The 11,605-nt window shown below is 36.2% G+C and overlaps 1 protein-coding gene across 1 annotated transcript; it reads left to right on the top strand.

Annotated features, from left to right (window-relative positions):
* The first annotated feature begins 1,350 nt into the window (after nucleotides 1-1,350).
* Nucleotides 1,351-6,664, top strand: LOC131148731 (transmembrane 9 superfamily member 2-like). The gene is made up of 10 exons (XM_058098635.1): nucleotides 1,351-1,511; nucleotides 2,290-2,333; nucleotides 2,632-2,893; nucleotides 2,939-3,193; nucleotides 3,284-3,402; nucleotides 4,282-4,334; nucleotides 4,476-4,969; nucleotides 6,039-6,138; nucleotides 6,258-6,387; nucleotides 6,522-6,664. Exons 1-10 carry the CDS (start codon nucleotides 1,351-1,353, stop codon nucleotides 6,662-6,664), a joined length of 1,761 nt encoding a protein of 586 aa, XP_057954618.1.
* The last annotated feature ends 4,941 nt before the right edge of the window (nucleotides 6,665-11,605 follow it).

Below are 11,605 nucleotides of genomic sequence, written 5' to 3'. Positions count from 1 at the left end.
CTCGACTAGATTTGGACGGGTCATGTATGATTTTGGGTTCGAATTGACCTGTTTATCAACAGTTGACTATTATGTAAACTCAAACTCACTCATTTAATAAAAAAATTATAAATGAGTTATCCATTTAAAAAATATAATTTATTTATTTTAAAAAACTTTAAACATTTCACATAAAAAAGCATATATTTACAAAAAAAATAAAAAATAAGACACTTCTTCATTTTATTTTTAAACGGGCCAGCCGAGTGACTCGACCTGAATCCACTTAACCCGTTTAATAAATGGATTTGTTTGTATTGAACTCAAATCCGATTTAAACGGATGAGTCATGGGTCACAGGTCACTCGTCGAGTTTCAACCCGTTTTGTCACCCCTAATATAAATTAAGCCATTAACGTCACTATAAGAAATATGTTTTAAATCCAACTTTAAAATGATGTTAACTTTTAATCAAAATGAGTAAGGATTAAATCTTACAATATAAGTTGCACAAGTATAAAAATGTCTTAAATGAATAATGCCGTTGAACTAGTTTTTCTGTTAGTTAAAGGTATTCCACATTTGGCCACGTTTAGGCTTATCGAAAGGTTTTTTTTTTTTCTTTTTTCCCTCTGCTTTTTAGCAAAATTTTAGTTTTTGTGTGATTTTCATTTCTTATCAAAGCATGATCAAAATTTTTAATATTTTATAGTTAATTTTATTTTTACGATTATTTAAAAAAAAAAATTAAATTGTCTAGAATGACACTAAACATTTAATACATAATTTGATAAAATATGAGTGTCTTCAAAACTTTGGTTAGTAACTAATTTGTTCGCTACATAAAAATAAAGTGACATAAAACAAAACTGTTCATTTTATTTTTATATGCTTACAATACAAGTTTTTATTATATTTCAAATGTTGAATCCACTAAAAACATTATTTGTCGAGGTGTGAAGGTTGTCTGATTCGCGCCGGTGACCTAACTAGATCCCCGCGGGTGACCCAATCACTCTCTCCCTCTGATTACTCCCCTGCGCCACCGAAGATTCCGACCGCGCTCCCTGACACTTCAACAGTATAACGTACTAACTGACTAAGTAACCTCCTCCCGCTCAATTCGGGTAGCGCAGCCTGTTAGCCTGTGTTAAGCAATACACGCCGCTGCCGTCTAATCCAATCTAACGCCGTCCACTGCTTGGATTCCCAACCTTCATTCAACTCACCGACGGTAAGGATCGATTAAACGAACAGAACAAATAAAAGAGTTCATCCCGCCACACCTCCCCGTTTCAATTCCCTCCATTTCTAGCTCTTGAAATCTCTCTCTCTCTCTCTCTCTCTCTCTCTCTCTCTCTCTCTCTCTCAATGGCGCAAAGGCCTGGGGCGAGCTTCATTGCTCTGCTGCTCACAGCTCTGGTGATGTCTGTTCAACCCGATACTACTGCTAATTCGGAGAATCCTCTCTACAAGGATGGAGATCGTATCCCATTGTTCGCCAATAAAATTTTTCCTGCTGACGATCCATGGTAAACATTCGAAATCGTCGTGACTTTCACTTCTTTTGAATCGTTATGTTGTCTGAATGCTTCGATCTTTCTCTTGTTTAATTGGATCATTATCTGTAATCATCTGTATTGAGCAAGTTCGAGTTTACTTCAGTGTTGCAGCGCGCCCAAGATCTTGAATTGCTTCAAGCTAGCATTGATCAGTTTTCAGTTCATTGATAGCTATAGGAGTTCCACCTTATCTGATAATCTTTTTTTTTTTTTTTATAGTCCGAGATGATCATTCACGACAATCTCGCCGGAAAATTGTCAAAAATTAAAATATATTGGAAAGACCAAGCTGATCAACTAACTTACATTGCAGTCTTTGAAGCCTTTGAACGCAATGTCTTTCATTCCTTCTTTTTAATGATCATGGATTGCATTGATGAGTTCTCCGGATTTCACAATTCTATAGTTTCAAGATCCGTCCAATTTACGCTGATAATTTCTTTCAACAATCATCGGTTGCCTTTTCTTAGCTATCTTATAAACAATATCCGCTGCTACTAGATGAGTAAGCGCGACTGTAAATCGATAGTCTCACCATGACTAGTCTTGAGACTTCCCAATGAAAAGTTGAACAATGATGATAATAATAATAGTAATAGTAATAGTACTAGTAATAGTATTTATACACACATACAATCAATTAATCACTTGTGTGGTGAATTTAATTTTGATCAGCTAAACTTAGCATAATAAGACATCATCACCTCTTTGTGTTTAGCTGATCTGACTATTTTCTTTTCCATTGCAGTGATGCTCTTCCATACTTTCATTTGCCATTCTGCCCTCCAGGAAGTAAGAGATAAGTAATTCCATTTATAGTTTTATATTGCATGATGAAAAGGGCACTTTTTGGTGATCATCAGAATGAAATTTAAAATTGGGAGGAAAAATACTGAATTTATGATAATGTAGCAGCCCTCAATTCAATAACAAAAGCATTGTTCTGCTTTCCATTGGCAGAATTTATTACTTTAAATCATTTAATTTTTCCAGTTACATAGTTTTATGTCGCCATTACAACTTCAGACAAGCTCGCATTTTCAGTTGCCGTAAGGCATTCATGCTCTTCCCACTTTCCCCTTGATTGCAGGCATAATAACCAACAGGAAGAGAACCTTTGAAGAAGTTTTAGCTGGTGATTGTTTCACTAATACCCAATATGAGTTGACATTCAAGAAGGAGAAAATTAGAGAAATATTATGCGAGAAGAACCTGACGAAAGATGAAGTTGCGAAGTTCAGGCATGCTGCAGAAAACAGATTTGAGTTTGTCATGTACTATAACAGCATTCGCTTGCAGACCGTTGTGGGGAAGGTTGTAAAAGCTCTTGGGGATGCCAATGAAAGACCTAGGTACTATGTCTGCAAACACCTGAGTTTTTATGCCTACTTTTCCAGGGGCCAAGTGATGGACATGTCTGTTATGTGCGATTTCGATTCTGATCTGGATGTAACTGAAGATGTTCCAGTTAAAGTCAACTTCACTTATTCTGTTTTCTGGAGAGAACTCAATGAAAGCTCAGTGAACTGGCCTACAGAGCAAGGAGATTGGGAAAATATTCTTATGTTCTTATTTAGAGCCTGCATTATTGTCATCTGGATTGGGTTGCTTCTTGAAGTAGCAATGCAATACTTGTCGGGTTATTTCACTCGGTATTCACCTTTCTATACCTTTCGAGAGCATTCCTCTCAAGCGGGTCATTGGAAATTCATCAGCTTAACATTCACTGACACATGCTGCAGGTATTCTGATGGAGACATAGAAGAAGCCAAGCCAGGGAAAATAAATATGAAGCAAATTCATGGGGATTCATGCCGATGTCCTCCATATCCATCCTTGCTTGGTGCCGTCCTGGGTGTTGGTACCCAGATGTTGATTTTGTAAGCCAGTCTAGATAGCATTTATCCGCAAATTTGTTACTTACGATCTGCTTGCAATTCTGACCCCAAAATTTCAGAATCTAATTTTAGTCCTTTTCTTCTTTGATCCTTCCTCTGTCAGTTTAGTTCTTATACATTATTGACGGCCTTTTTGATATATTAAGAGCATGGTGGACCCAGTTCATTAACAATAGGTGTGTATAGAGGGGAGAATCTGAAATGTCCTTGGATGAATCTGACGAGGATGACACTAAAATTTTACAAAATTTGGATGCGCCAGAAAACATAATGCACTGCTTATAGAACCCAAAGAACTTTTTTTGAAGATCGGTTAGTCTTCATTTATTATTTGTTCATAACTTTTATCTTGAGGAATAAGTGTATAAAAACAAAAAACAAAAAAAACAAATAACTGTGTTAAAGACCATTGCTCCTGTATTCTGTATTTCCAAAAGGTTGTCCTTGTTGGAGCTTTAATCAAAATATGCACATCAGCACACGCAATTCACATTTTTCCTTGTTATAGATGTAGGTCATCTTAAATCTAGTAAACTTTATGGAAATTGAATCGTAAGTTTGCAACAGTATTTTCCTTTCGTAAAGTCAAATATGTGATGTGCAATTTGCCTGATGGCCATCTCTCCATGTGTATACTATCCTGTCTTTAATTTCACATTCGATATTTTTAATGGATAATAATTATAATTTTTTTTAGGCTTCATATTTATGATACCACGTTCATGATTCTATGTTCAGGATTTGCACCCTATTTTTTCTGGCACTTTCAGGCGTTCTGTATCCCTGCAATTTTCAGGTTTTGTCAACATATCTTCTCTTTATTTATTGTCTCACATCTGCAGTTTCTGGGTACATCGCCACTTCATTCCATGTTCAATTTACTGCTATTGGATGGGTAAAAGTTTTACATCTCTAGAACAGTGTTTTTTTCTTTTTTTTTTTTAAATGTCTCGAGGAAGCATTTGCCCCCTCTCTTGGATTTCACTTTGCTTCTATTTGCCTTAACTAAACAGATAGCCCATGACATTTCTTGCAGAAAGAATGTATTTTCCAGACTGGGGTCCTTTACTCTGTTCCAGTTTTCCTTACAGTTGCTTATGTTGCCACAATAGTGGCAATAGGTGAAGGGGTTGTGATTCTACCTAAATTTGGTACGGTGGTCACAATTTTTGTTGTATGGGCACTTTGCACCACCTCATTACTGACGTTGGGTGGCAACATTGGATATGCATATGGACCTTCTGAATCTCAAGCACCTTGTACTTCTAGATCAAGAGCCATAAGAGAGGTTCCTCGGCTATCTTGGTACATGAGGACACCTGCCCAAATGTTTCTTGGGGGCATCCTACCTTTCCTTGCCGTCTTCTTGGAGATGGATAATATCTATGCTAGCTTGTGGAGCCATAAAGTCTGCGGAACATTCAGCACATTGGTGATGGCTTTTGTCTTGGCCATGACGCTGACTGTGATTATCAGCATGTTTTTTGCGCACCTACAGCAGCTGAAGCAAGATAATCAGTGGTGGTGGAGGTATTTAGTTATCTGAACAAAAATTAATTAAGCTCTCTCAGTTTAATCTTTATATTGGTATTAACTAATTAATTTACTTGTACTCACATTCATGGTAGATCGGTGCTACGGGGCGGCTCAACTGCGATTTTCATATATATTTACGGAATATATTTCCAGCTGAGAAGAGAAATTGATGATTTCATAGTGAATCTTCTGTTTTTCTGCTACAATGCTTGCATATTCTATGCTTTCTTCTTGATCCTGGGAACCATCAGTTTCTGGGTTTCATTTCTAGCTTTTCGCCGGGTGAACGAGGCCCAGAAGCATGAGTAGGGAGAGTAGGTAGCAATCCATTCTATTTACACCTATTAAGAGGGAGCGTACGTAGGCCATGCGCCATGCATCTTCTTGTGCATTGAGCTGATTTTACATGATCAGATCATCCTTGTGATGTTGGCAGTTGGAAGATGACTGATCTCACCCGGCCCAGAAGCAACACACGCATTACTATTAGAGCATGCAATGATACAACACATTTTTTGTTATACATACTACAATTTAAAAAAAACAGAGAAACTCTGTAATGCATCATGCATGTGTAATTTTGAAGAGAGATTTCATCAGCTGATATGTTAGTTGCATCACTGAATGCATGCGAACAGCTCGGTCTGGCACTCCAGGGAAACTATAATTTTAGAACGTCAGTACTCCTTTCTTTCATCACTATTTTATGACTTAAAGCAATCTGTATGCATTTTTTTTTTCCCATTTCTTTGATTGTTTGAGTTCCATACGGTGAAACTATCTTTCAAGAGAAAGTGGATCATGCGAATAGTATTTAACTGACTAGAGGTGGGAACCAAGGTTTACATCAGTGGGGGGAATTGGCTTTGAGTTATTCATAGGTGAAATTTCAGCGTTGAAGGGTAAAGAAAGAAAAAATGTATGAGTCTGATACAAGGCAAAGAGATGGACTCCCAAAAACACAAAAACCATAAGGAAAAATCTGTGAAGAAATCTCATAGAGTTCACATCTGACCGCATAAATTAAATTTATGACTGATACAATTTTTCTTTGGAATATTAGAGGGTTCGGCAAGTCTAGAGGCTGGTTAAAGAAGCTGATTAATAAGTTTAATGTTGGTTTGTTTGTTATTTCAAAACCTTTCGCGGCTGAGGAGAGGATGGTAATGCTGGATAGTTTTCTAAACTATCACCATTTATATTAAATGAAAATCAGGGTGGTAAATTGTGGTTGCTTTGAAAGGATATGAATGCCTTTGAGGTGATTTCAATCACGACTCAGATGATTTCTGGGTGGTTCTTCAAGGAAGGCCAAAGGATGTTGGTGAGTTTGCCTATGCCAAATGTTCTTATGTTGAAAGAAGAGAATTTTGGTGGCAACTGGAGAAGTGCCAAATTTCAAATTTTCCTTGGTTGGTCTTGGATGATTTTAATGTTATTCGAACGGATGCCTAAAGAATTGGTGGAAATCTAGGACCACTCTTACCTATGATGGAGTTTAAGGACTATTTACATCATTATGGTCTTTTTTATTTATCAAACACAGGCCCTCGTATGTCATGGTGCAATGGTCATGAAGGGGTGGCTCGTAGGTGGGCTAAGCTTGATCAAGTTCTCATTAATAATGCTTTTTCCAACCTCTGGTTCAGCTCAATTCAAATATCTAAGTCGGAAATCCTCAAATCATGATCCCATGGTGGTTTATACGAATACGTTAGTCTCTTTGTATGACCCTACTCCATTTCGGTTCCTTAATATGTGGAGCTCGCATGATTTGTTTTGGTCGTGTGTTAAAATGCCTGGATCAAGAATGACTCGGCCTCGAGTCTCTTGAAACTTGCTATTCGTCTTAAGAAAACTAAAGTTGTTTTACGTGCATGAAATAAAAATGTCTTTGGGAGAATGGGAGAAAACCTACAAGCTCGCGAGAAAATGATGGAATCTCTAGAAAATCAGCTACAATTAGGTTTTTCTGAGGAGGTCGAAGTCGATTACTTGACTACTAAGTTGGAGATTCAGGTGTGGGAGAATAAGGAAGTATCTTGCCTAGGACAAATTGCGAAAAAAAAAAAAAAAATAGTTGATTGGGGGAGATCAAAACTCTAAATTCTTCCATTCAATTATCAATCAGAGGTGGAATAAAGGTCGTATAGATCGTATGGTTATAAACGACGGGAGGATATTGGATGGTGAGGAGGTAATACATAATGAAGCCGCTACTTTTTTCTTTTTTTTTTTCAAAATTTTCTCTCAAAGTCTTTAGTGGTTGAACCTTGTGATCTCTCCGAGTTAATTCAAAGGCAAATTTCAGATGTTGATAATAATTTTCTCTACGTCGATCCGTCCCAAAGAAAGCAGTCCAGGACCAGATGAATTTGGCTATGAATTTTATATATCTTATTGGGACATTGTTAAAAAAGATGTCTTGGATGGGATAAAGAATTTTTTCCAGGGCACTCCTCTTTCCAGGTTCTTTTCCTCTTTGTTTATTGTTTTAATTACGAAGGTGGATAATCCTTCTAACTTTGATAAATTTCGGCCTATTAGTTTGTGCTATGTGGCTTACCAAATTTTTTCCAAGATTATTGTTTTTAGGCTAACTGAGATTGTTGATAAGTTGGTCTCGCATGAGCAAGGTACTTTTATTCTTGGATATAGTATTTTTGAGAATATTACACTTGCATAGGAAATGATTCATTCTTTGCACAAAAAAATGACTGGCGGCAATGTGACAGTAAAACTGGATATGGCTAAGGCTTATAACAGAGTGAATTGGAATTTTTTTCTGGAGGTTCTTAAGGCTTTTGGCTTTTCTAAGAGGTTTTGCAAGCTCATAAAAAATTGTATGGAGTCCCCGTGGTTTTCCGCTATGATGAACGAAACCTTTAAAGGGTTTTTTCAATTGACTAAAGGCTTGAGGCAAGGGGATCCACTTTCTCCTTATTTATTCATTATAATGGAGGAGGTTTTGACAAGGTCCCTTAGGAAAAACTATGAGACAGGCCATATTGGACAATTTCATCATCCGATTGGAGCCCCTTTGGTTTCGCATTTGTTTTATGCGGATGATATTTTTATTTTTGCAAATGATGAGAAAAGGTCTATTAGAAATATGGTTTATACTCTGAGATGTATAAGAAGTGGTCAGGTTAAAAAATCAATAAGACAAAGTCTGCGTTATTCCTTTCGAAATACATTACTCTAGCTCGGAAACGTGGTTTATTGAGAACCACGGGTTTCATAGAAGGTAAATTCCCAATTACGTATTTGGGCGCGCCTTTGGTTTCTGGAAAATTTTCTTCTAGAATCTTGGAGCCTCTTGTAAAGAAGATTAGGAAAAAAATTGTAGGATGAAAATTTAAGTTGCTCTCATAAGGTGGAAGATTGATTTTATTAAGACATGTGTTGTCTAACATGCTGATACATTTAATATCAGTTATTAATGTAACGACCCAAAAATTACACCATTTTTTTCATTTATTTATTTACTCTTATACCCCTTAATGCCTGCCATAACATCTCAGAGCCCAGATGACACTGAGATGCAGCGGAAAACATAAAGTCATTGTAACGACCTGTTATTTAACTAGGTTTTTTTTTTTATACTAAGACATTTAAAATGCTCTGATACCACACTGTATTAAACCCAATCATCAACCTAAGCAACGAGAAGCAGAAATCAAATAAACATAACCAGATGTAATTATATCTGAAAGTACTGTAACATATCTATCTGAAAAATATCTGTTTGTATATATATATATATATATATATATATTGTAAATTATGATATTCTGAAAACTATATAAATTATGTACTAATCAAATATCTACTCAACCCACACAATTAAGAAAACTTGAATAGTGTGATTTGTATACAAGAGGGGTATCCTATTTATACTCTAGTCTAAGGGAAAGATTTGTTTATCAAATCGATGTGGGACAAGTGTTATATACATTACAAAAATGACGCAGGATCAAGTGATAATTTCGATTTCATTCCAACTCCCCATTCCATTCCTATGAACGAAGTGATTGTATTGTTTTATAGAAACTAGTAATCATATTGCACGTGATTGTATGTGAATAATATTTCAATATTTTTTGTTTTATTTTGCTTTATATTTTTAACTAGACGAGCATTTTCTCTTTTATCTTCAAATAATGACTTATAAACATGGTCTATGAAATTTTATCCAATTTTACTTTAATTTTCTTTCTACTTATAGTACAAAAATTCATTATTTTAGAAATATTTAGTCTCACTTTCAAAAGATAAGGATGTTTACCCATTTATATTATTATGTTGATTGGTATGAAAATCCTTGTGTTGACTTGGGATAGACTAAAAAGAGAAGCACTAACATCAATGGTCAATGACGAAGTAATGACATTAATTAATTGAGGCAAGAATGTAATGTTCCACTCAATCTTTGTTAATAGAGACTCTAAGTCAAAGTGTAACCCTGTAATCTTAATGATCTCTCCTATAAAAATACTAGCAAGAGAGGTAACAGTGTCTCATTTTCATCCTCACTCATAGTGTTGCAATCATAAAATCCTTCCAAATTCCCTAACTTGGGCATGAGAGTGATCTCAGTTCGGAGTACACCATGGGTCATCCAAGCCTCTTTTCCATTCTTCATTCTCACAAATGATTGAGGTTGTGGTTGATCTAGTTTACCCAGGCAAATTTCAGTGGCAAAATAGTTAGGGTTGTGTGTGGGAATCACATCTAGAATTCATTAATATCGATCATGGCCACATCACATAATTCAAAATTTGGACCTATTGCTAGGGTTTGTTCACTTTAGTTGGTCCACTCACCACAACCAGACAATCCATCATAAGTCATACCATTAGACCAATTCCTAGTACTTCAAAGAAGGGTAGAACACATGTTCAGAATGATCCTACAAAAAAAAAAAGGAAAAAAACCTAGTGGAACCTAATCAAGAAGCACATCAAATAGAAACAAAACCTAAAGAAAAAGCAGTAGTGTCGTATGAAGCAGCCTTCAAAATTTCAGACTTAGCAAAAAAGGTAGAAGATGCCAATAGTGTAGGCATCAACAAGCAACAGTTGTTGGAATTTGAAGGTAAAAAAAAAAAAACTCAAGAAGATTGACCAAATAAGTAATGGAGATCCCCTTACCTAGGAAATTCAAGATGCCTACCATAGAAAAATTTGATGGAACATTAGATCCCATAGACCATCTTGACACTTTCAAGATGTTGATGCAACTGCAAAACGCACCTGATGCCATCATGTGTCAAGCATTTGCGGCAACACTAAAGGGAAGCACTAGAGCATGGAACCAGACAATGAAGCCTAGTTCGATTAAGTTTTTTTTTCTAAAATGGAGCAGCAGTTAATGAGACATTTCATTAGCAATTGAAAGATTGCTAAGACATCAACGCACCTTATGAATCTTACTCAATAAGAGAAGAAGACAATGAAAAAAATCTATGCATCATTTTGTTAATGTGATTGTGGAGATCAGAAAACCTAGATCATGGAGTAGCAGTGGCCGCCCTGACAACAACATTCCAACCATGTGATTTCCTAAACTCCCTAGGGAAGAAAGCCCCATTTGACATAGGGGAACTAATGATGCGAGCCTAGAAATGCATCAACTTGGAGAAGGTCATCACTATAAGGAAAAGTAGGTCAAATTTGAAAAGAAAGCATATAAGAGACACCGAAGAAATAATCAAAGGAGGTAAGAAATCAAAAACTAGTAAGCGTCCTAACCATGTAAAAGATGCAAGATCCACTCCTAAAATTAATTCTTACATTCTATTAAATGTCTCCCAAGCCAATGTACGGATGCACATAAGGGGAAAAAGTTATGTGAATAGGCTCAAACCAATGCAAACTCCATCATACAAAAAGAACACATCTAAATATTGTGGTTTCCATAAAGATTATGGCCATAACATAGAAGAATGGATTCACTTGAAAGACGAGATTAAGGCCCTGATCAAACGAGGGTGCCTATCAAAGTTCATAAAGAAAAACGATCATAAAGTAAAGGGAAGTAGTCTGTGAAAATAAGAAGTTGTTAAGGAAGGATAATAAAGTATAGGCGAAACCATTATGACATTTGGAAGTCCCAATAGTGGAGGAGACAATGAAGGAGCAAGAAAGAGGTATGCCAAACCAACGTTTTCGGTAGACACATAGACAAACCATCATAATTAGAAAAGTCTAAAATTTCTTTCACAAAGGAAGATATGAAAGTGGTACGTACAACAACCACACATGAAGATGCTCTAGTTATGTCCTACTCATCGCCATTTACAGACAAAAAGAATTTTGATAGATGATGGGAGTTCAACAAATATAATCTTCAAGTTAGTAATGTAGCAAATGAAGATATGGATGGAATTTTTAAAGTCGGTCGCAATGCCTTTGGTGGGGTTTGAGGGAGATGTGGTTCACACTTGGGAACCATCACCCTTCCCTTAGCAATAGGAACACCACGATAGCAAGTTAATCTTATAACAAATTTCCTAGTGGTAGGCCACCCATTGGTTTACAATGCGATAATTGGCCACCCAATTCTTAATGTAGCTTGGGCAATTACTTTCACTTACCACTTGAAAGTTAAGTTCCTAACTCCTAATTA

The sequence above is a fragment of the Malania oleifera genome, chromosome 1, assembly GCF_029873635.1.
Source record: "Malania oleifera isolate guangnan ecotype guangnan chromosome 1, ASM2987363v1, whole genome shotgun sequence".
In the NCBI taxonomy this organism is placed as follows: domain Eukaryota; kingdom Viridiplantae; phylum Streptophyta; class Magnoliopsida; order Santalales; family Ximeniaceae; genus Malania; species Malania oleifera.
Note: the sequence above shows the minus strand (reverse complement) of the source record. Positions and strands in the feature narration are given on the sequence as shown.

Coding starts and splice junctions, on each gene's coding strand:
- LOC131148731 (XM_058098635.1), top strand. CDS start 1,351: ATGGCGCAAAGGCCTGGGGCGAGCTTCATTGCTCTGCTGCTCACAGCT. Junction 1,512..2,289: donor TTTCCTGCTGACGATCCATG/GTAAACATTCGA, acceptor TTTCCATTGCAG/TGATGCTCTTCCATACTTTC. Junction 4,335..4,475: donor AATTTACTGCTATTGGATGG/GTAAAAGTTTTA, acceptor CATTTCTTGCAG/AAAGAATGTATTTTCCAGAC.